Raw genomic sequence first — 26,118 nt, forward strand, 5'->3', positions numbered from 1 at the left:
GACATCTAAAAGCAACATTGCAAACTGCTTATGACTGATTTTTTGTGTAATTTGAACATTTATTGAGCCCAAATGCCACTGCCTATCCATCTTATAATCAGCTCTTACAGGATGAACAGCTTTTTAGAGGGTCTTAAACTACCGCTGCAGCTCAAACATGAAATGGGTTTTATGCATACCAAGAATGACCAAATATTTCAAAATTTCAATTTACCGGTACTGATTTTAAATTCCATGGTTACCTGTTTACAGAACATGTTTATAAAACCACTCTTGCCACATAAGCTAGACCTTCCTGTATCTATATACTCCATATCCACACTCATCCCTAAATGTTATTTTAATTACTTTCTTTCAATGGAAATTTCAAACTCAAAGCTATTTGTCCTCCATATAATATTTCATCATCATTCATTCTAAAGTGAGTTTTTGACTGTTTTTGTTTTGATATATAGGGTTGGGCTTGTTAAAAAATGTTGGCCGTAGAAGTATTAAGATGTCATGTTGAAATGTTGCTGTTTTTGAATACTGAATAGGCATCTGCTTGTGGCAGAAAACACGGGTAAAAAAATAAATAAATAAAGATTGTATTTTCCATTCCATTTTCTCCCACTTTAAACTGACTTTATACTGTTTTGAAGGCCACAGTCAAAGGCAAGCCTCACCCTTTATTTTCCCCACTGTATAATGTGATGCTCTTCTCATGGCCAGGGAATCTCTGGTGTGCTGCCGGGATGAGAGAGCCAGCAGTGACTCTGTGAACCTCAGTCCAAAATGAAAGTCCAATCTGACATCCACTCTGTCCTTTTGAACACACCAGATCTGAGACAGTGCTGCAAAACTGATGGCCCTGTGAAAGCAGGTAGCAGAGACAGACCAAATACAGACAAATAGCCAGAGAGGATTTCACAGATATTCCGAGTAACAACCTTGAACCTGTCAACTTTAGCTCTCAGGTTCTTTTTTGGCAGTTTAAAAATAAGAAGAAGGCAGACATTCTTCAGCGGCTCAAAACTAACATATCTAGGGTTGACATATCTATCCGTGGCTGAGGTGTTACAGGTGAAGCCCAAAGACTTGGATCTTGTTATTTTTTTATATTTCAGGTTAGTTAGCTCAATATGGCAGGTGAAAATGCTGAAATGGCTGCTGTTTGTAAAGTGGGTGTAGGTGTAGCTGCCGCTTGTTTAGAAGATGAATCTGCTTGGCAAGGTCGTTTAGTTTTATCAGCGCTAAACTTTCAAACTTCCCTTTCTCTGTCCAAGTGCTCTCGGTAGGCTCCCTGTGAGACTCTGCCGATAGTAAATGAAAACTATGAGTGCAGTCTTTTGTGATACCGAGAACTAAAGTTAAGAGAAAATAGGCTATTCTCTAATCAGTGTTAATTTTCTTTTTTTCATACCAGGGTCCTTCATGATGGTGAATTCTTCGCAGCATTATGGTGGCCAAAGGGCTCAGCTCCTTCTGCTCCCGCTCAGTGAGAACGACACTCATTGCATCCAGTTCAGCTACTTCCTATACAGCCGTGATGGCCACAGCCCCGGGGACCTCCAAGTCTATGTCCGGGTAAACTCGGGTCCCAAGGGCAGTGCAGTTTGGAATATCTCAGGCTCCCAGGGTCGCCAGTGGCACCAGGTGGAGCTTGCTGTGAGCACTTTCTGGCCCAGTGAATACCAGGTAAGAAACTGGTAACAAACACATAAACACATGAGGTTTCAGTAGTTATGTTGTTAAATACAACAATGAGCCAAAGAGTCCTGACAGCTGTCAGCTGAGGTGAATTATGTTTGGATATTTTATAAATTTATATAAGATGGTAGCTAACTGGAAATTTCTAATATTCAATCTTGTAAAAATTCTACCCACTAATTTCCTAATTAGTGAAATGGGAGAAGAAAAAAGAGATTCGCTGACTACTTTAAAATGCGAAAGCATTCAGAAAGCTTGGCCACAGTTTTTTTTGCTGTGGTTAAACATGTTTCATAAATGGCAAATATATTGTGGCTGATGTCCGTCCAGGTAAATGGCCTGTATTTGTATAGCACTTTACTTGGTCCTAAAGACCCCAAAGCACTTTACACTATACACAATCATCCACACATCCACACATTGGTGATGGCAAGCTACATTGTAGCTACAGCCACCCTGGGGCGCACTGACAGAGGCGAGGCTGCCGGACACTGGCGCCACCGGGCCCTCTGACCACCACCAGTAGGCAACGGGTGAAGTGTCTTGCCCAAGGACACAACGACCGAGACTGTCGGAGCCGGGGCTTGAACCGGCAACCTTCCGATTACAAGACAAACGCCCAACTCACGCCACGATCGCCCCCAGGTATTGCCTGGACGCTTTTTGCTGCTTTGTCTTCCGTTCTCTGTAAAAAGCCGGTGTGCTCTGGCTTTCTTATGTTTTCCAAGTATGTTCATGGAAGGGCAGTGAAGTCCCAGAACAAAGTACTTTTGTAGTTAAAAATACTTCTGAACCGAGCTGGTTTGAGGTGCAGTCTTCTGTTCTGTCTTGCTTGTTTACAACTTCCCATCAAAGAGAGAGGAGAGCTGTTGCTTTTTTCTTTTTCTTTTTCATATTCTCGTATTTCTGGTAGTGTTTAACTGTCAGGTTGACTAAACATGAACAACCCCACCTGTGAACGTCAGCTTTGATAACAAAGGACATTTTTCATGGTCAGACAACTGAATATGAGCAAAACTGCAGGACTTGTGGTATGATGTGGTGAGTGCCAACCACTAGTGGTGATGATTACAGTTATTACGATGATGATGATGATGATGAGATATTGTCTTGTCTGGGCCAGGGAAGACTGGGCACAAGAAACAAAAATATTTAAGCACAACTAAATAATAAATATGTAACGTACAGTACATACATGTACCATACATTTAACATACCATTACAGCAACAAAATAGTACAATATGCAATCATATTCATTTACATTTTATTTGGGATTATTTTATGAACTACAACTACACAAGACTCCTTCAGTCTATCATATTCATCGTATCCTGTTGAACAGTTACAGTTTGTATTCCCTGTTCTAGATCATATCTGGAACGAGGAAATTCATACGTCCGCATATGTCATATGCAACCACAGTCAGCCATATGCAACCATGGAAGGCTGATTAATGCAGTTTGTCAAGGGGCTGCTCAGCTACAGTCTTGGTGAGATGTTTTACGGCAGAACAGTTCTGACATTAATGGCTGAGTCGCAAAACAGTAAAAATAGAACTCGTGACTAGAAAATATCAGTGGTTGCCCAGTCATTGCAAATAGTCGCAATCACCAATTTCAATAACACACAATACTGAAATCCCCCTCCCACTCATGCTATTTAGCTAAATGTGCCATATAACCTCAGTATTTAATATAAGTATGTCAATTATAATGGAAAAAAAACAACAACAAATAAATATTCTACTATGGTAGATTCCTACATGACAAATTTAGAAAACAGTCTGCTTTCGTGTCAGACTGTGCATCACCCACATCTGCAGATCTTTGTAGAGATCAGCAGCATACAGTTGATATGTGAAAATGACCCAGGTCTGTTACATGTTCTATTGCAGGTCATCCAGTTCATTTCTACTTCACTTCTATATGAACTTTTTGGCTTAATGAAAAGTTGGAATGGAATAAATTTTGCTCATGCAGAAAACAGAATTAAACTCTAATCTATAGTTTTTCCCTAATTCATTCTAAACATGGTGGAAAATGAGCAAAAATCAGCATTTGGATGAATTTCAGCACACCCTGTATCTTTATCTTCTCGGTGGCTCCATTGCTACCCCTTGTACTTTTAAAGCTCCCCGTTCTGTTAAACCAAAAGTCCTTCCACATTTGATCTTTCAGAAGTACACAAAACTGCAGGGAGCCGAATCTAGCAAGTGGTCCAAGTGGTGAGAAGAGATTATGTTTGTGTGTCCAGAAATCTCTCGTGTTTTCAATGCATTTAGAATCAGCATCGGATGGCACTATCACGCACTTCAAATTGCTTGCCCCAAATGACACAGGAAAAACCTTAATTTTGAAAGTTACAACCAGGGTTGAAAAATGCACACGGCACAGCTGATACATGTTGGGAAAAAAACACAAAGGCAAACATGGCCTTTGCCTGACTCCTCCATTGATGCTGTGCCTTCCCTAAAACTGCTGAAGATTGCTTAGCTGTGGAAAGAGCCCCAGCTCTCATTAGCAGTGGCGATTCTCCATACTAAATTTGAGTTGGTTTAAAAGAGTATTCTTTCTGATTTGAGGTTAAATGACAGTAAACAGTGTAACTGGTCAGAATCGGACTTCCATCTAAAATTAGCTTCTCCATCAACTCATCATCGGTTTTGCTACAATGAAAAAGTTTAGCTTGTTTTACAGATGTGAATTCCCTTATTTGTGATGTTACTTACTTACCTGCACCAATCAGAATTCATTAATCTCTTGAATTAAATACGATGACTGCGTCTCTTGTCCTAGTATGCCTGGCTGCTCTCAATCAAAAATCTCTTATCACGAAGCAGAAGCAGGTGAACATAATGGCTTTAAACATAAAGTCATATTTGCAGGAGCGATAATTCATTTGATCTTAGTAATATGTGACCATAAAAAAGATGATTTGTATTCCTGCCGTATTCTGCTTGGAAAAAGAACAAAAAAATTAGCAAGTTGGAGCCTAACAATGGAGATGTCCGCATTTACCAACCACATTTTTACAGGAGTCAAAAACTGTTAGTGTAAAAACACCGCCAAGAGCCCCGACTGTTTTTTGATGCATTTTAATACATGGAAGGGGAGCAACATTTAAGCTTGAAGCTGGTTCAATCTAGCAATGTTGTGCTTCTAGGTAATCCATGTAAATAAATGTAAATTTGACATAAACACAGGAGCCCCTCACAGAGCTGTGACTCACTTTTTGTTAAAGCGTTGCAGATCTGATTTTACCATGAAGCTCAGCTCTTCAAGGCTGCTGCAGTTCTCTTCTGTGGTTTCCTGTTACTCTGACTTTATGGATGTACAAAATAGAACCACTGTATTCCCGTGAGTGGCACTGATGTTAAATACAAATATCACACTTCTTGATGCATTCTCAATCATCCAGGAAAGTAAATCTCCAAAAGTTGATTCTGTTCATCTGGACGTAGCGTTTTATGGGAGAAACGTTTCGTCACTCATCCAAGTGACTTCTTCAGTCTCAGCTGACTGCAGGTTTCCCCAATCTTATAAACAGTACATTTGCATAATGACTGAAACCAGCCCACTGAAGGTACAATGGGCTGGGAGGTCTCCTTCATCATAATTATGCAAATTCTCATGACCATTGATCAACAACCACTGATCAAAGACGACTGATCAACGGCCACGAGTACCATTCACAGAGAGTTGGGGAATGGCTGCAATTACAGCATTGTAAGATGGTGAAAGATGTACCCTTAGGCCCCCTCCTCGATTCAGAGATGGACTTTCCCTTTTCACATAAATGGCCTCCTTGACTCCGCGCTCAAACCAGCGTTCCTCCCTGTCCAGGATGTGTACATCCTCATCCTTGAAAGAGTGTCCACTGGCCTGTAGGTGTAAATAGACTGCAGAGTCCTGGCCTGACGAGGTAGCTCTTCTGTGTTGTGCCATCCGCTTTGCCAGAGGTTGTTTGGTTTCCCCGATGTATAAATCCTGGCAATCCTCCTGGCACCTAACAGCGTACACTATGTTACTCTATTTGTGTCGGGGACCCGATCCTTGGGGTGGACCAATTTTTGGCGCAGCGTGTTTTGGGGTTTAAAAGCCACAGAGACCTGGTGTTTAGGAAAAATGCGTCTCAACTTTTCCGATACTCCGGACACATACGGGATCACTACAGGTTTTCGCTTAGTCTCTGTCTCTGTGGCTTTTAACATCCATAGAGGAAGGAAGTGACTTGAAGAAGTCCCTTGAATGAACCGTTTCTCCCACTGAAAACGCTACGTCCAGATGAATAGAATCAACTTTTGGACAAATATCACACGTACTAATATAATAAAAACAGTTTCAGGAATAGATACACACAGTTTGTTTTTCATGCCCCATTTTGCATTTTTTTAGTGGCAGTTATATCAATATTTTTTAACACTGATGTCATATATACACTGTGTTTTCCAGTGCAGATTAGTTTTAGCGTATTTATTTAGTCATAAGGTTTTCTTTCCTTCCTTAGGATGTCAGTGGAAACAAGGTGAGGTTTTGTCAGCCTTTGGCATTATCAGCTCGTCTTCAGCTTTAGTCTTTTAAGCCAATTTCTCATCCATCCCTCCCTCCATCCATCCATTCAACCATGGAGGTGTTGGACCCTATCTTAGAGGTCATAGGGCAAGGGGTACTCCCTGGACTCCCTGGTCTATCATAGGGCTAACATAGAGAAACTGACAACCATTCACGCACACATTCACACCTGCGCTATAGCTATTAAAACATGGCTGCTGTCAGTTGTAACAGCATTATTATCGCGCTCCCAATTACTCAAACCATATGCAACAAATAGCAAATTGCCTCTGTCATATATCACAGTGGCTCAATAGCTGTATAATTACAGTGGGTGTGTGTTTGGGTTGTATCTTTATTTATTGGTCAATTTACCTGTGTGCTGCAGTGTAATCAATAGCTCTGTTTGATGCCTGTATTGTCGGTGCTGCATTATTAGCACTGTTGTGTAGCTTGTAAGATTCTGATGACTGGATCCAGTCCTGCCTCACCTCATTAGGGCTGATAATTTATCCCCTAATGCTCTCTTTCTTCCCACTAAGCCTGTCGCCTCCAACACCATTCACCTCGCCCCACCCCCAAATTGCCGTTAATGAGAAGGCAATAGCTGGTGTAAGGGATTGTGGGAGCGTGGGTGCAGCGAATAGTCAATTGACCTCAATTCCATGCGACCCTCAGCGCGGGGGAGCAGTCCGGGTGTTTGCTTCCATAACCTTGATGCACTCTGAGCCCCATCTCAATAAATCAAGAGCCAGTTAATGAGATTAGAGGGTTGCACAGATCAATGAGGACAGCCTGAGCTTTACCATCCTCAGCTCTTCTGTCCTGAGCGACTCTCACAACAGCCAAAATGATTTAAAGTAATGATTTTCTTCCTTTCTCTATGGATGTTAGAAGTTTGCATGCCACGGACTGTAGCAAAGGGGAAGGTGGAGGCAGGAGGGGGGAGCTAACGAGAACAATCAGACAAGTGAGACCAGATGGGGAGTTTGCTTAGCACTGCAGTGTTTACCATTCATGCAGGCATGCATAAGCAATGTAATCTACTACCTCGGTGACGTATGTTCAAGATGTGTGAGTGATGAGAAGGCACTGCTCTCTAAAGTCCTTCCACCAGGCATGTAGACACAGGACAGATTGCTTTATTTGTCCTATAAACCTGGATGATTGGCACCAGGTAATGGAGCAGGTAAATGTGTGCAGAAGAGTGAAGAGGCTTAAACAAAGGAACCAAGTGTGTCTATCTGTTGCGCGAAGGGCTGAGCCTAGAGAGAGGCTCTGTGCCTCTTTTTAGTATTCTCCAGAGGCCCCACAGGGGTCCACACATCCATCTGCTCAGTGCTATTGATAAAGATCACTGTCCAGCACTGCCAGCCAACAGATTAGCCACAGCAGGCCACAGAGCAGCAGCTCCACACAGGGGTAGGACCACCATATCAGAGGACTCGGGGGAGAAAGTGCGTCCCTAAGCAGCTGCTGGTGGTACTGGTGGTGGAGATTAAATAGATTAAATTCAAAGCATACTCAATAAACATTGGGTGTCAACACCTCCTGAGGGAAGACAGGCTGCTTCAGAGATATGTTGGATCGTGATCTGAGGTGCTCTTGGCCTTCAGCATTTAGGCTTTTACTGATATAAGATTTTAAATTTCGTGGCCAATAGTTCCGGATTCTACATGTCCATTGTTAATATAATGTTAACATATTTTGTCCTTGAAAATAGGATATTTTCTGATGTATCCAACTTTTTGGCAGGAAGTCCTCTTAGAAGATGATACACATCTATTTAGAGACAGGACAACTTATCCAAACTATGAGCTGTCCAACTCTGTGGGCTAAAGTAGCTGTAGTAGAGGAAATGTAGTTTTAGAAAAAAAAAATCAATCTAGGAAACTGTATGATAATCTTTTGTGCTCCATACCAACAGTTTCTTATATAAAAATCAAGGTTTAAGTTAGCATGGCTTTGTTTTATTATTTTGGATAAGGGCACAGCCACATTAAAAAAGACTATATCAAAAATGACAATAAAAAAGATCCAGTTTTAATTCAAACTGTGAAAGTATGTTTAATCAAATATTGTAATTAAGGAGTCTAGGAGACAAGTACTTAGAGTCCTGGAGAGTCTAAAATATATTCTTCTGCATCATGAGCACACATACATTTTAGAAGTACTTTGTTTCTCATATTAAGAAGTGATTCTTCAACCACTCGTCCAGAAGCAGGAAACAGACTAGCCCAGTAATGCATGAAACAATAATAATTGCTGTGTGTGCTTTTATATCTTTTTTATATCTATTTTTATTTCTATTGTATCCTTTCATTTGAAATAGAATGAATCACCACCTTATCTTGCAGAGGGATTGGTGTACCCTGGTGATACTAGAAGCAGTGTTGTCGTTGGCCCTGTAGGGTCTCCCAAGGTAAATGTGTTCTAGGTGAAGGGCCAGGCTAAATGTGCTTTACAAACATTTTATGGACAAAACACCCCTATAAGGGCGATTGCTACCATGCAGTAAGGTTACTGCAACTCTGGCAGTAGCCAAAGCAAGGAGGGCTGATGGGACTCTGCTGACCTCTGCTGAACTGAGGACATGATAGAAGAACTACTTTGAAGAGCTCCTCAATCCCCCTGACATGCCTTCTATAGTCGACAGAGAGCATAGGAACAAATCACTCAGGGTGAGGTCACTGAGGTAAATAATCAGCTCCTTAGTGGCAGATCTTCTTGGGTGGGTGAGATTCTCTCTGAGTTTATTAGGGCCCTGGATATCGTGATGCTGTTGTGGCTGACACCACTCTACAACACTGTGTGTTAGTCGGTGACAGGGCCTCTGGATTAGCAGACTGTGGTTCTACTTCCTCTTTTCATGAAGGGGGGCTGGCGAGTGTGTTCAAACTTCAGGGGTTTCTCAGCTTTACTGGGTAGGCCCATGCCAGGAGGAGGTGAGTGTGTCTGTTAGTTGAAACCTCAGATTCTGAAGGAACATTGTGGTTTTTGTCCTGGTCATGGAACACTGGAGTATTCCCTCAAGGGTATTTGAAGGTGTATCAGGGTTTGCCCAACAAGTCTACACGTGTAAACTGTACAGTAGGTATTGAACCTCGTCCCTCAGGGTGTCCTGTGGAAGCTCCTTCTGGAGTATGGGGTATCTGTCTTGTTGCTGTGAGGTATCTGGTCCCCGTACAACCGTTGCCAGATCTTGGTCCTCATTGCTGAGAATAAATTGGACTTTTGCCCTTTGTCACTAATTCTGTGTATATTTTGTTTAATTCAGACTTTGTATATAGTTTTTTTTTAACACTCAGGTGTCCTAAACATGCAGCCTTATCAGTCAATTAATATCCATTAATAACAGGTCCTTCCTCTTGCAGCTTAAAAGATGAAGACTATAGCCGTGTTTCACAAGAGTTCATTGCACCTGTAATGGAAGATAAACCTGCACTGCTGAGTCTCTGATTAAATCATTAGGTGTCATTTGACTGAGTTCATGACCCTCTGCCTGACTCTGCTTGGCTCTGGTGAAGAGACTTGCTGTTTGAGAGTGGACTTTGAGGGACAGAGAGGAAATGAGTTCAGACAGGTTCACTCATTCTCTGTCATCTTGGTGCTCTTTGAAAAAAAAAAAACGTTTTTTCTTTGTAACACTCTTTAAAAAAATTCACCCTTTATTTTTTTTACTCTTTGTCCTCTTGATCACATTGCCTTAATCCTGAATGTATCTCAGTATTACACCCTTACCATACCCCTATAAATTTCCTTCTCTCCTTCGTTACTTACTTCTCTTACTTAGTAGCTGCAAAAGGTCACCCTCTCAATTTTTGTTGTTTTGTTTTAGACACTTTTAAAACAAAATTTGTAAAAGTTGGACTCCTGGAAAAATGTCTTGATGTTCTAAAGCCAGTTTATAGAAGAGCTTATGTAAATTGGATTTTTTTTTTTAAAAAGAAAAGAAAACAGACCAGACAAGAATTGTCTTTCCAACATTTCTTTATTTCTGCAATAGTCATTCAATGTATTTGCATTAAGCTATTACCTCTCATAGTTGTTTTTATTGGTAGTGGCAAGGTCTGCCATCGGATTGCTTACCTAAGCATGAGGGATTCACTCCAAATCTAGCCCAGCACAATTTTATCTCACTGATAACAGCTCCACATTCTCCAGCGTATCAAAGCTTTATTCATTTAATGCTGACTGAAACAGAGCACCATATTGCTTCTTTTTCATATTATAAGCATCCTCCTGAAACTTGTATTACTGCAAAGAACTGATACAACTGCAACTGTAGTTAGCATTAACAGCAACAGACATTGTTAACTTGACTGTATTAATTCATATCTGACATATAAGAGGTTAAGTAAGAGGTTAAGTAAGAATTTCTCTTCTAGTTATCTGTAGAATTATATTCATGTAATTACAAAATTATTCAGCTCACACAAGTTTTATTCATATAGTGCCATTTTACAACAGTTCACTCTGAAGGTTTATGTTAATGATGTTAAAATGACCAATTTTTTGCATTTATGCACCTACAATGCCTTATGAAAGGATCCCATTGTTTTAATCATCATATCTTATTTATGTGTTCAAAAGTTGAGCTATACATGATATATGACTACACAGTCTTGTCGCCTAGTAACCACCTAGCAATGGGCTAAAATATGTTTTTACAGTTTTTGCAGCGTCTTTTGGCATTTTTGCACCTACAACACTTTTTAAAAGCACTGTAATTTTCATTTCATTTCTCAGCCAACAGGAAAAACAGACCAAACTATATTTCAGCATGAGCATGTACTGCTAGTGAATAATGACCCAGAATATGCCACAAAAGCAGTTCTAGGACTTCTAGATGGATAGAGCCTAACTAGATGTGCATTCCATTTACTGAAGACAAAACTGAAGGTAGAATGATCTACAAACAATCAGCCACAAGAAGCGACTGCCTGGGTCTCAAAAAGTATCTCAGGGTGAGACAGAGCAGTTGGTGATTCCCATTGTGACAATAATGTTACTGTCCAAATTATTATGCACCAAACCGTGTGGAACATTTTCAGTTTTTATCAGTTTGTTCTGAAAAGTAGAATGAGTAGATTTTTGAAGACTAAATATTTGGAAAATGTAACACACGCACAGTTCAATTTTCATCATTTCAAAAGAACATAGACTTACCTGAACCTAACAGTAACCTTACTTTAACATTAAACAAAGTTTTCCCTTTAAAATTTCATGATTTATATCGTGGGTTCTTTCTTTGTGTCCCTTCAAGTCCCTTCAATGTGACTGCATAAACACATTTAAGTACACACACAGAAGGAAAGAAAGCCTTCAGCATATGCTGTCTGGTCCTTTATATCACACTGCAGTGGAGGCACTGTACTCATCCTCAGCCTGTTAAAGGAACGTGGCAGGGCCACTTGCTTCTCATATATTTATGTTTTAATGCGACAAAGCCAATATAGATCAGTAGTGTTAGTTTAAGTTTACTTGAAGAAGTCAATTAACAGGACATCCTTCTCATTTTTATTCAACACATTCATCAAAAATTCTAATAACTGGTTAAATTAAATAAATTCATGAAGAATGTTGGTGTCTGTGTCAAATGATAGCTTCTTTATTAGTGTGCACACAAAAATGTTTCCTGCAATTCTCCAATAAAAACTAAAAGCTAAAAATATTAATTACTGTGCAAATCTTGTTTTTATTGCAATCTAGTTTACAGCTTCCACTCTTCATTTTATGTATTCATAGCGAAGGCCTAATGGGACGTTGTATGGATTTTGTTAGTCTACTATCAATGTGTTATTTGTTAGTCTGCTATCAATTCTCTAGCATTGAATTTTATGAGCCAAACACGATGCCACAGGAGGTGCATATTAAAATTCTTGTATGATTTTTTACCTCAAATGTAACTGCCCTTGTGCAGCACTGTTCTCAACTGTCTCCACTGGCTTGTAGCTGAGCTTGCTTTCTGATTTGGATGTGCTTCTCATGTCATTTCCTTTGGTTGCTGACAATGACACAGGGCTCCTTCCTGAGAGATGGCACCCTGCTGCTTGCAGTGCACCAAACCTTTATTCACACATCACAGGTGTGTTTGCAGCGTTAGTTTTTGGTTGTTTTGTGTTTTTTGGGGGGGTGGGGGTGGGTGGCCATGGCCTGTTTTTGTCATAACAAAGAAGACAGAAACGAAGCTGAGAGAAGGCTGGAGAATGACCTTGAATTTGAGATTTTCAGTTGGACAAATCCATCTTTTATACTGCTTGTTGAAATAGATTTTGCTTTGTGCATACATATATGAGTATTATATGTTTTCTCTCTATGCATTGTTTCTGTCTTTTAATACAGCTTACATAGAGTAGCTTATACATAATATTTGCAATCGTATATAAAACCCGATGCAATGCATCGCAGGTCTAAATTAGATAGATAGATAGATAGATAGATAGATAGATAGATAGATTGATTTGGCAATGGCACAAATTTTGATTTTCATACAGTCTGCTTCAGTTTTGATATATTTTATTTTATTTTTTTAACATGTTTGTTTATAGCTTTGATAGTGGCGCCAAGCTTCTGGCCACCTGTAGTGTTTCTCTGTCAGTCCTTATCATTGGTATTATTATATTATTTGTAAATAGTGCAAGGGGATTCTACTGTAACGTTTGTATAATGACTTGTGTGAATATGCATAGCTACTGTATGCCAACATTATTCCTCAGCGTCTGACACAGTCATAGCGAAACACACTCGTCTATAAGTGAGGGCAGATGTGGAGGGGCTTAATGATGGCTCAAAGCATGGGGCTGAGTGAATCGATGGTGGTGGGTGTGTTGACGCGTGATGAATTGTAGAGTTAATCGGTCAGACGTCTCTAATGGCCTGACATAGGAATGAAAAATAAAAATAAATTAGTGGAAAGAAAGCCTTAGTCTGTATCCATCTGCCAAAGCCTTTTGTGCTATTGATTTGCCTCAGGCACTTAAAGCCTGATGTATTGTCAACATTGCACTCTATTGCCTGTCCAAGTACACGGTCACAGTCTGACTTCCACCGGACTTTAGCATAGACAACTAGCAGTATTAAGTGTGGGTGAATGTCTGAATCAGGGCACAGCTACATCTTTCATCTTACCAGGTGTTAATGCACTCAGTCCCCAAGTTCAGAGTTTGTCATACTGTAGTACAAAGTGAAGAGTTGCTTGCGGCGGGAATGATTTGTGATCTGTTGACTGTAATTACTACTCGGAAACCTAGAATGACTTTGTTGCATGCTGGGAGGCCTGCACGTTCACTCCGAGTCGCTGCGTGTGGCTGGCTCATTTAGATGACTGACTGAATATTTAGGCTGTGTTTAAGAACTCCTGCAGATGATTTAATAAAAGGGCCAACGGGGAACGGAAAGAGATCTTTAGTCATATAAGGATTCATGGGGGGTTTTGTCTACATTTATAACATATCAAATTGTACAGCACCTGAACCTTGAACGTTTGGGCTTAGTAGATCACAAATTGCTGTGTCGTCTTAACAGTAATCAAGTAAATGTACCTGCTCACCAGTATATGACAACAGAGGAGACATGGTGATGCATTTTGCTGAACAAAAGTGTTTTGACGTCTGTCATTTAGATTTTAAGGCAGCAAGATTGCGTTAACTTTGCATTTATGGTGGAATGTTTGTAGGTACATGTACATGAGCAGTTCCTACTTCTGGCATTACTATTATTCAGAATGACAGCTATTAGTGGCTAAGTCCCCCCCTCCACCTGTTCTGTAGTGCTGGCTACCTTTTGTTTGTGACAGAGAAATCCTAACTCAGAGATCCACTTGTTGCTTTTCAGGATTTTCAACGTCATTTACCTTTTTTGTTTGTTGTTTTTTATCTGGAGGCACGTGCTTTGGCAGTTTCCAACAACAGGAGCATGTTCCAAAGCTCTGTCCAAGACAGCAGATTAATAAAATGGGCACTGGAGATGCAGCATTTGTGTGTTTATTGTAAACCATTATATCCCCATGACTTCACCACCACCGGGTGCCAGAACCACTCTGCTGGACAAGCTACTATATGATGACACCATGCAACATGTTCTATAAAGATAGTAGCATACATTATAAGTGACAACATGCATGTTTATGTTTAAAAAAATCAAGTGGCTACCAGTAGCAGTGCTCTGCATTGTACATTAGGCATATATACATACATTTCATTCAATTTAATTAATTTTTATTTATACAGCGCCAAATCACAACAACAGTCGCCTCAAGGTGCTTCACATTGTAAGGTAGACCCTACATAATACTTTTAGGCATAGATATTGTATCTCTGCAAAAAGCTGTTTTGTAGCTGCCTTACATTCAGAAGTGTTTAGGTCTCAAATGGATATCTTTGCCGCTTGTTTGACCTTTTAATACAAAAAGAGGCTCTAGAGGGCTCTGGCGTCTTTATTCTGAAGGGCTTACACTAAAGCCTGACATTTCCCTGTTGGTGTTTTAAAGAGATGAAAAGGTTCTGCTAATAACTAATGCTAATTTAGCTGTGATTAAATTGCTGCTTTTGAAAAATACCACACAACGGATATGAAACATTCTTGATTATGGTGTAATGCCAGGGTAAAACTTTACAATTAAGATTCCCCTTTAAATTTGTAGTAAGTGAAACAAAACATGTGAATTTTCTGTTCTTGCCAGGCGTTTAGATATTAATTTTACCCAATCTATTTGCCATTCAGCATGCAGCGGGGTGTAGTCATTTACTTTACCCTTTGTCTTCACAGGTCATCTTTGAAGCGACTGTTTCTGAAGAGCGGCAGGGTTATATTGCCTTGGACGACATAGTGCTGCTCAATTACCCCTGTTGTAAGTACCCACTTCTCTACAACTCATAACAATGGTGGTCCAGGCCACAGAACTCAACAGCTTCTGAAAAGTGATTGAAGACTATGAAACCATTCTGGTGACAGGGGGGCAACCGCGGCACACATAACTGGTACATGCCCAAGTGTCAGACCCACAATAACACAGCGGGAGGTGTCCCTTTTGTCCTGGAAGAACAGCCGACCTTTTCCACTGATCGCTATGCTCCCAGCCGGGTGCTTTTAAAGCTAATGTGATGTTACAGGCAGGAAAAGGACAGCTAGTGTTTGTACTTTGATCCTCTCTGGGAGATGTTTTTTCTTTGGCATCACTGGGATATCGGGAGGCTGGTGGTTTACGGGTGTTATTGAAAATTCTGTTATGTTCTGTTAAATTACTATTACACTCCCTGACTGTGTTTTAGTGTGTACAGTAGTTGATGTTAGATCCATCATATGAGACCTTTTTCTTCACAGCTGTGCCATTACCAAGATGATTAGCTCTATTGGGCATCATAGACAAAAGCTTAATGTGAACTGATTGGTCTGCCTGGAAGCAGAGGTCATTGCAAAAGCTTCAATAAGGCATGCTGACTTCCAGAACAGATAACGTGGAGCCAAAACAGCAAGTACTGAGAATCAACTGATAATGGGCTCGGTGTTAGTGTTTTATTAAATAATTGTTTCAGTCATTTAAATGCTGTAATTTTGACCAATTATTATTGGCCAGTTGTGATATGATGCAGAGTGTTAGATTACATAATTACTCTGTAATAAGCCATTTCTGCACTGGGTGTTGGTATATCTTTAAACTAAATCAAGCATATATAAATATTATATGACTAATTGTTGGCAGTTAAGTGCGCTTATTCTTCAACTTATTCAGTTACAGTAGCTTTTCAGTGAATGAAAATATAAAACTAGTGCTAAATTTTAAAGCATAATTGTTTTGTATTTCACTAATATCTCATTTACTGCCATCAAACTCCATTCTTTTGATGACCAGTAACCCTGTTCAGAGAAGCAAAAAGACAAAGCCCTTAATGATATTACCAGATGCGCTGTAATGTGTTGTATTCTAGATCAGCGGTCCCCAACCCCCGGGCCTCGGACCGGTGTCCGTGAGTCGTTTGGTACCGGCCGCGAGAGTTGAGGCTCAGGTGTGAAATGTATAGTTTTCAGGGTTTTTATCGGTTTTCAGCGTTATTTTGTTATCGTTTTTATCGTTTACTCGGTTTTCCTTGGTCTTTTCACGTGTGTTATGAATAAATTTTCTTTTTTTCGGTACCGGTACTGGTTATATTTTGTTGTATTTATCCGCGACACCTTAAAGGCCGTGAAAATATTGCCGGGCATAAACCAGTCCGTGGCGCATATAAGGTTGGGGACCGCTGTTCTAGACTGTTTCACTGCCCCCTTGTGGTCAAAAATCTCTTCATGCGGCTTTAAATAGAATAGTCAAGTCATGCTTGAACGACCCCGAAATACCGCCATTCGTACTGTTCAGAAACCAAGTACTTCTGTATTCCAATCTTTATAACTAACATCCAGTCTGGCTTTCAGTAAGAAGGGAGCGAGAATGGAAATATTGTTTTTAGCTGCTTAAATGTGGGAAAATGCTAATGAATGATAATGTGGAGTATTTATGAGCTCATGAAATTCAGATCTCGTTTTCTAGGGCTACTGGCACTGCTAAAAATCAGCGAGGCCACATTATATAATTCATTGAATCCACACTGGGAAACCGACAGAGGAGCTAAAACCCTTTCTTAAACCAGCATGCAGATTCTTTTTTTTTTCCAAATCGAAGCTCTGCTCAGACTTTAGCACTTGCCCTCTGTGACCCTGTCCTGAGAGGAGTAGGATACTTGTCCATGGTGATTAGTGATGGAGTGGTGGTAGGTGCCTTTGCCAAGGCCCCTCAATATGTGAGCCAGGCTGAGTTTAGCCTTCGTGCAGATGGTGGCGTTTGGATCCTCAACATGCCTCTAAGCTCACATTAGGGGACAATGTCCCTGCAAGGCACTGCAACATATTATATGTGCAGCATAAACACATGAATCATGAAGCACATGATTCATGCGTTTCATCTGTGCTCAACCAAGCATATCCACACACACACATAAATCTAGAACAGAAAAACGCATACACGTGCAGAGTTTTGCACTTGGTGTATAGCTGCAACAGCAAATGCACACACACACACTTAAACAAAGATGTAAGTAAACATTAGTAAGGCAGTGCAAATTTCCCTGCAGGCAACAAGAATAATAGTATGCCCCTTTAGGAAAGCTTCAGCTCAAAAGCAACCGCTACTCAGTTTACATTCCCACTCATTTGACATTTGTCTTGTTTTCCCCTGGAGTCCGTGCCTTTATTCTAAACACGTGTTTCAGTCAAACCAATCTCTCCTGCATCATGGAGGCAGAGGCAGCATCACTAATTTAAAAAGCCAGCATTTCAGACAGACAGAATACATTTGAGACTCAATTTACCTTGGCTCTTTTTATGTTTAACACTATTAATTAAGGCTCACCAAGTCACATATCCAACCTACTAGGCTTTTAGATTTAAATTAAATTTTCTCTGTCACTATTAATGCAACTGCCTCATCCTCAAATGACTCCTTCTATAATTGGCCCTGAGACTGTTAGTCTTTTAGAGAAGACTTTAAAGTTGGCTTGTTTTCTCCATACAAAATACTCAGGGTGGCACAACAACAAAAGTCCATTGGGTATCCATTCTGTTAATTTTTCATTCTTTTAATGCCACATTAGCCATCTTCCCAATTTATCACTTGTGGTGTGAAATGAGCTAGTTGTGGTTTGAGATATGCACCTGAAATTACTTACTGTTACTATGCTGATTGAATGGACGGAGCACCAAAAGGCCCAGAGAAGGAAAGAGAAACATGAGCAAAAAGGTAAAATTTTCGATGCAGTTTCTATCATCCCATTCTCTGCAGATGTTGCTGTTAGTTGCCGTGGAAACCAGGCATGAAAGTGTCTGAATTACATTTTGCCCATCACATTGGTTAGCCAGTAGAAATAATTCCCACAGTACATATCCTGCTAACGCCACAGAAGGAATCTCTCAGTATGCTCTGTGTCTTATATAATGTAGGTTATTATTTTCTCATTATATTCAGAATGTTGTTCATTAGTGTTGTTTTAAGGGGGTAGCTATGTTACCCATTCTCATTGTTTAAAGAGTGTTTGGAAGCGTGAAAACCTAAATGAATGCTTGCTCAGGCCAAAATTAGTCTAGAAATGTTTCCAGCACTCTATTCTAACAGCCTGCAGAAACAAGCAAAGAGAAATTAGATTGGCTGTTGGGTGGGTCTGTGATATATTGCGTATTTTTAATAGTATTTTTAAGATACTATATTGTATTTCCTGTAATGGAAATGCACCAATCTATGCAAATGTTGAAATATGCCACTGTTCAGCATCTTTGCGGCTAAGATCAACTCATGTATGGCTCAGTACATGAGCGGGGCGCAGAAAGAGCAGGAATACCAGAGGAGCGAAACACCAGCCAGTAGACAGTGCAGTCGCCCAAGACTGCAAGAGCAGACTGACTAACCTGTGCACCGCCTGGATTGACTACAACAGCGGTTCCCAAACTTTTTTTGCTAGGCCCCCCTTTGTTTTACAAGAAAAATGTTTGCGCAAACACATCCTCCAACCACACACACCCATATTTTGCTCCATTGCAATTTATTTCACACCTCAAACATTTAGTAAACAATAAGCAAATACAAGCAATCTCAAATAAATGACAGGTAGTAAGAAAATAAACTACTAACTCTTTTACGCTACGTCCACACCTGTAGGATACTGTTTGTCTGTGATTTGAACAGCCCAGTATGTGCTCCCAACAAAGGGAAAGCCAATTACAGTATGCAGGGGAGACCTACCTCTGCACTTGTGCAGGTGAAACCAAAGGGAAGACTTGCTTCACCATATTTTCTAGTCTTTGGCTTAGAATGAAGTTGGTTTGGAAACATATTCAGCGATGCTTCATCTCCTGCTTTGCGTTTGTGTGGGAGCCCTGTGCTAGCAGTGTCCAAGCATTGTTTTTTTGGTTTTTTTTCCCTTTTCATACTGCGCCCCCCCTGCAATGGCTCTGCGCCCCCCCTAGGGGAAGGTCTGGACAACAAGAAGGCCTATGACTCGATGCCCCACACGTGGATCCTCTAATGCCTGGAACTATATGAGATCAACAGATGTCATTCTATAGATGGCATCAAGCTGTATGCCAAGAGTGAATGGGACATTGATTCACTGATCCACAGCACCAGGATATACAGCAAGGACATAGGAATGTGATTCGGACTGAAGAAGTGTCGGCTGGTAACAAAGAGAGGGAAAGTAGTCAGAACTGACGGGATCGAACCAGAAGGCAACATTACAGACACTGAGGACAGCTACAAGTAGCTGGGGAATCCCATAGGCAAATGGGAACCACGAAGAGGCCGGGAACCATTGGAACCACAAACTGTTGTTGTAGTTATATTAAATTCAGTTAACAAGAGGCTCTTTTAATTCATTAATGATCATTTAGACACTTTTACTTCATGATTACGCTCAGCTTTGGTCCAAAATTATCAACATACTGCATCAAATGAGGTGATGGACCTCACTATTCACCATTATGAAGTCAAATTGGTCAAATACTTTTTAAAAAAAAAAATCAGCAATCAGTAACACACAGCATTTCAAACTTGAGCCTTCAAAATGATCCAGGAGTAGCAGAACTCTTGTGTTAAACAGTGTTTAGTTAAGTTAGGTTTATCTAATAAACTATAACTCACCTGTTGCATTAATCTAATGTGTAGAGCATATTAGAAAGTCACCAAAACAAAGAAATGTTACATCAGTGCCTGTTTCCTTTCTCTACCACTACTAAGCTATTGCAGAAAGAGTTTAAAGTCAGTTTTAAAAATTATATATTTCCCATAAATATATTTCCTGAAATAAAAAAACATCAAATGTTTAAACTGAAACATTTTTAATAAAATGCCTATTTTGATTGTGCATCAATATTTATTCTTTTCTTTATTTATTCATCAGGATTTGAACTTGCAGTTGTCAACAAAGTGTCAACAGATGGAAATATTGATAAAAAACAATTCAGTTATCATTTTTGAATTAATTTTTATGAGAAAGATTGCGGTGAACCTCTGTTACAGAAACACCAAATGCATTTTCTTTCATAAATATACAAGGTAGCTTAAAGAAAGGACCTGAAAATGTGGTTCAAAATAGCAGAAGGCAGTATAGATGTATTAGCAATATGCAGATGCAATGTTCCACACATTACAGTGAACGGACATACTTGTGTTTTATATACTGGCAGAGAGTACTGTCACTGACCGTAGGTGTACAGCACAATGCAGACGCTTTTCAAACTGCCTCTTATGAATTCCTTCATGTAACCATATAAACAGCAGCAGGTAAGAAAAGCCTTGTTTTTGAAATTTGGCTTTACTGTTTTGCATTTTACTTTATTCCATTGAATATTATTAGGTTATTACTACCATTATTCTTAATTTGGCGTTAAAAAGAGCAGTTGAAGTTAAGGAAGTAGCAAAAACATTTGATCTCGCAGAAATACAGCTTTCCAAAAATGGTTTGCCTTCAGTCTTAGCTGCATCCTTTATGCTCTCAAATGCTGACATGGTGGCAATGGCAGTCCATAAAAGTAAAGCCCATCATTTTGTTTTTTTCTAAAACCCAATGGTACAAAAGCATTTTTCATATTTTTCCAGGGACACATGGATCGTTTTCTTTCACCTATTTCATGTTTTTGCCACATAACTGCCATGTCACAGCTGTGATGTCCATTCCAAACGGATCAACGGAGCTTTTGTTGTTTTTGTGGTTAAATATTTTTGAAAAGTGCTTTGGACAATGCTCATGTGAACCATTTATAGTTGTTTAGAAAAGTGAACAGAAGCCAGCAGTGATGTTTGTGAGCCTCTATCTATATCTAGGTGTATATTTAATGTACAGGCTCTAAATAAATTGCACTTAGCATCTGTGTTTTCAGTATATTTAGACAGCAAAGCTCAGCTCCAGATGTGGCACTTTCATCACTGTGTATCTCTGTGTGTGTGTTTTGTCCTCCTACCACAGACAAGGTGGCTCATTTCTCTCGGCTGGGTGACGTGGAGGTGAATGCCGGGCAGAATGCCTCGTTCCAGTGTGTCGCCACGGGAAAAGTTTCTGAGGCTGAGCCCTTCCTGCTGGAGGTGAGACCGAGGGATTGTGCACATTAGCGTGTTTGTGTTTTCTTTGTATTAATTATCTTCGCTCGCAAACATCATCATAGCTACATGCGGCTGTCCTCTTGTTTGATGGCAGATACTCCCTTCACCCTGGACAAAAAGGCTAAAATGACCAAAGAAAAAGTGGGAAACAGTTAAACATGAGAGGATTTTGGACAAAGTTTGTGTTTTTTTCCCATTGTTTAAGCACTGCTTCCAGCCAAGAGTGATGCCATATATGCCCCATAGCTGCAGAAAAGGCTAACATTGTTATTTTTTACAAAAAACAGCTGAACATGAGAGGATTTTGGACAAAGTTTGTGTTTTTTTCCCATTGTTTAAGCACTGCTTCCAGCCAAGAGTGATGCCATATATGCCCCATAGCTGCAGAAAAGGCTAACATTGTTATTTTTTACAAAAAACAGCTGAACATGAGAGGTTTTTGGACAAAGTTTGTGTTTTTTTTCCATTGTTTAAGCACTGCTTCCAGCCAAGAGTGATACCATATATGCCCCATAGCTGCAGAAAAGGCTAACATTGTTATCTTTTTACAAAAAACAGCTGAACATGAGAGGTTTTTGGACAAAGTTTGTGTTCTCCATTCTTTAAGCACCGGTTTGAGCACCGTTTCAAAAGTACCGATTTGGCACCGGTATCGGATAAAACCTAAACGATACCCATCCCTAGTCAAGGCCACAGCTAAGCTTCTACATAACACCTAAAATGAGGCCCACCTCCTCCTGAAATTCTGATGCATAATTTTCTCCAATTAAATCTACACTTTTTATTGAATAGTTGTTTTTCTTTAACAAAAACTAGAGAGTATCTAGATTTAAGATATATGATATAAGTAGGGTTGTCTTTTTAAATGAATTGTGATGATGTATGAAAATTTCACAAATGTTGTTGTGATTTAATGTAAATCTATGTGTTACCGAAAAGTCTTGAGACTCGATGCCCTAGCTGCAAGCAGGGACAAAACAGTGGTATCTGTGATTATCCTTCATTATTCCAGTTGTGCATTGGCATTTATATTAGTTCAGTCCACCAGAGCACAAAACCTTGAAAGAAGTGAATGAGATTTTTTCCGATTGGGTTGATGTGGAGTTTTGAAACGCACCATTAAACATTTGCTCACAGTGAATTTAGGGATACTGAGGACTGCAGTGCAGTGTAGACTGTATCATTGTTCCTTTTCAATATGGTGATTGTTTCAGATTTAGAGATTTGTTTGTGATTTGGCTTTCAAACATAGCAGAATACAAACCAGAGCCTAAAAAAATGTCAATTAATTCTCCCAAATGCAGCAATTTTCCTCATTCCAGATCTTCTTCTTGTGCATCTCTTGGTTTCTTAATGCTGCTGGTGCTTTTAGATTGCTCCATGAAAGTCACGCTCTGACCTTGCACTGTGCACGGTGCAGTGGACTTAAAACTTGCTTGAAGCACAGAAATCAGTGTCTCTTTCAAACTGCTCCAATTGCCAGATTGTCAATCTGAATTTCATTGTGTGATCGTGTGCCAGCATACAACACACTGAAAACACACCAGCACAATCTGTGGGACTTCCAATGAGAAATCTAATAATAGAACCTGCAAAGAAACAGATGTAAGGATGCACAAGGAGATGACTTTAAAGGGGAAATTAGTCTAGGTCAGGGATAGTTTGGGACTTTTAAGGGAAAATTATTTTTATTTACACACCATACTAGCTTTTCAAGTGGACAGGGGCTTTGTATCATGAGATTGACATATTGGGTATTTAATCACCACTTATTGTGTTCCAATGGCGGGCCTATTTTCAGATTGACACAACACAGCTTAACAAACACAACCACATTTTCACCCTTAGCTGAAGAACATCAAACATTATTTCTAATCAGAAACAATAGCAATCCTGGATTTTCAATTAAAGTCTGGATGTGGTAGAGGGGTGTTGAACTTGAATGACTTAAGTGTCCACAAGGTTTTAAACATTTAAAACCTGTTGTGTTACATCACAGCAGGTGACTGAGATGAACTGTGTCCAACTTTCTCTAATGACGTGAAAATGCAACTTATACAGTTAGCACGGTGTGTTGGGTTCTCACCAGGTACTCTGGCTTCCTCCCACAGTCTAAAGACATGTAGTTAGTGGGGATAGGTTAATTGGAAAGTCTAAATTGTCCAAAAGTGTGAATCGTTTTCTGTGTCTGTGTGTTAGCCCTGTGACAGACTGGCGACCTGTCCGTGGTGTAGCCTGCCTCTCCCCCTAAGATAGCTGGGATAGGCTCCAGCCTCCCTGCGACCCTGAAAAAGGGATAAACGAATGGATGGAAGTTAAATAAACTTAAACTTAAAGCGTGTGTACCATTTTGACTATCATTGAGCCCCAAAGTACAGATATACAATCTTATGTTTTAGTACTGATACAGCTCAATACTGCTAAGTGGATCAGAGAGATGATCATCATGGAGACTGCTCTTAGTGCTGCAATGATTGAATCCCATGTTTGCAAATTATTTATTGGTGCTTAAAATAAATTTGGAGCGTTTACTGATAATGAATAAATAATAGACTTTTGGCCCCTTTACATGCTATTAGTTTAGCATTTTTTTAAATATAAGATATTGATATCTGTATTAATATTTGATGACTGTGGCCACAGATGTTACTTATATTGCAGATTTTGGACAGATAGTTCTGAACCAGCAGTCTGTCAACACAGTCTATTTAGCCATTTTAATGTCTAATATGAAACAATGGTAATGGATGGGTGGTTATGAAACTGGAATTGGGTATTTTGTAGGGTACAGTACAAATATATATTTCTTTTCTGAAGATACTGCAGAAAAGAAATGCAGTTTTTATTTATTTATTTATTTATTTATTTACTTACTTATTTGTTTGTTTATTTATTTCCTTTTTAACCATATCACATCTGTTCGCACAGCCAGTTTTCTTCATCATATCTGTTTACTTCAAACTACAGAAGGGTCTCAAGAGTCTTAACCATCAAACACCACATGCTTGGAAGCCTGTTAAAATCATCACCCTCCAGAGGCTTGATTATTAAGTTTATTGAACTCCCAACAGTATATTCAGTATATGAATTCAGCTCATCACTTCAGAAGACTTCAAACCAAAACCGCTTGAAATTTTAAATAGATTTTTCAAACTTGATTGATCTGACACAACATTAAAAGTACCCCTGCAAAATATGTGGTTAGTCATTTGCATCCTACCAAAACTTCTCTGGCCTGGCGTTGCACGGACTCTGCAGGACTTCTGAAGGTGCCCTTAGTATCTGGCATCAAGAAGTTAGCAGCAGATTTTATAAGAGATGGCGAAGCCACTGTGACGCAAGCGGCCCAGCACCCTGTTGCTAGTTTTTGATTCGTCCACATTTCACTGCCAGCATGTACTTGCCACTGCTGCACCTTACAGGAGCAGACGTGCTCTGACCGAGGCGTCTAGCCATAAGCATATGGCTCTCGTCAAACTTTGTCAGGCTTTTGCACAGAATCCTCCCGTGTCCAAAACTCATTGGCGTCTGAAGTTCTCTTATGCAGTATCCCTGCTTTGGAGCTCTAAGAAAGAAAAATGCTAACAAATGCAAATTTTTTTGCTTTAAAATTTCAAGTCCTCTAACTTCATGGAAGGTCAATACGGTTGTCTCTTAATTGTCAATCGCAGAATTACCTGGTGGCAAAGACGTGAAGCCACCTCTTCTGACCTCGTAATTAACTGTGCAGTAGTCGTTAAAGAAAATGGGAGCCATTATCTTTTATGTCAGTAATAGTAGTGCGATTTAGCATTCTTACATAATTCAGAAAGTTTGTGATTCAGAGTTTTTGCCTTTTAATGCTTGTGTTGTGCGCAGAGCCGTTTGACAGTTTGTGCCTCTGCTTTTCTAGCTTTTTGATTGGGATGGCATTTAGTTTACAAAAGCCCCTAAAGTCATTTCTCTCATGCAACTGAAAATAGTTTTCATAGTTTGAATATGAGCTAATATTAGTCTTCATAAATCCATCCTTGAATGCCTCCACTCCTTCTTTTTGGCCTTGAAGCCTGCACATCTAAGTGCTTTTGAAATGATAGCAGCAGGGAGAAGACACTTTGCAAATGAGATCTCTGTATACTTGGTGATCCATCCCCTGTGTTTCCACTCAATTTTATTTCACCCCCACCCTCTCTTCTCTGTATCGAAGCCTTTGAAGATCATCGGTGTATGAAAGAGCCATTTTTTTAAATCACTTTCAGACTTTGCAAATTTGTTGACTGAGCTATACACACATGTGAAAATTCAAACAATAGAAGGCTTGTCTTCTGTAATTTGACAAAGTGCTGCAACTTCTCAGCCCATGTCAGCACATGTTACACTCCTCCCTGCTCCTCTCATTTAGTGGAAACAAACCCAAAAACTGGTAACAACAGAGAGTGGAGATATATCATAAGCCATTACCACCTTCTGTTCCTCCATTTGTTGTTCAGGGCCTGTTTGATCGTCAGCACCGAGACTGCTAATTGCTGTTTTCTCTTTGATCTCCCTGCCAATGCAGAGGTCCTCTCTGGACCAATCTGGAGCTGCTCTCCTCCACTCTTTCTTCTGTTTAGCTAGTCCAAACAAATTGTTAGCATAATGTTTCTTAATCCATTTACATCATATTTCCTCTGCTGTCCATGAGCCCAAAAATCGCAGACGGCACTCTCAGATGCTATTTATTTAATATCAACATGTGCCGAATCCAAACCTGAGTTAGTCATTATACAAACTCTTAA

At 39.8% G+C, this 26,118-nt stretch overlaps 1 protein-coding gene across 6 annotated transcripts in view; it reads left to right on the forward strand.

Annotated features, from left to right (window-relative positions):
* The window catches only part of LOC113014322 (receptor-type tyrosine-protein phosphatase U-like), a 259,557-nt gene that overhangs the window by 133,179 nt on the left and 100,260 nt on the right, over window positions 1-26,118 (forward strand). For all 6 annotated transcript variants that reach the window (XM_080296202.1, XM_080296203.1, XM_080296201.1 and 3 more), the window contains exons 3-5: window positions 1,406-1,677; window positions 15,010-15,091; window positions 21,228-21,343. In XM_080296202.1, coding sequence (XP_080152328.1) covers window positions 1,406-1,677; window positions 15,010-15,091; window positions 21,228-21,343 — 470 coding nt within the window. The remainder of the gene's footprint in view (window positions 1-1,405; window positions 1,678-15,009; window positions 15,092-21,227; window positions 21,344-26,118) is intronic.

Source organism: Astatotilapia calliptera, chromosome 22, assembly GCF_964374335.1.
Source record: "Astatotilapia calliptera chromosome 22, fAstCal68.1, whole genome shotgun sequence".
NCBI lineage: Eukaryota > Metazoa > Chordata > Actinopteri > Cichliformes > Cichlidae > Astatotilapia > Astatotilapia calliptera.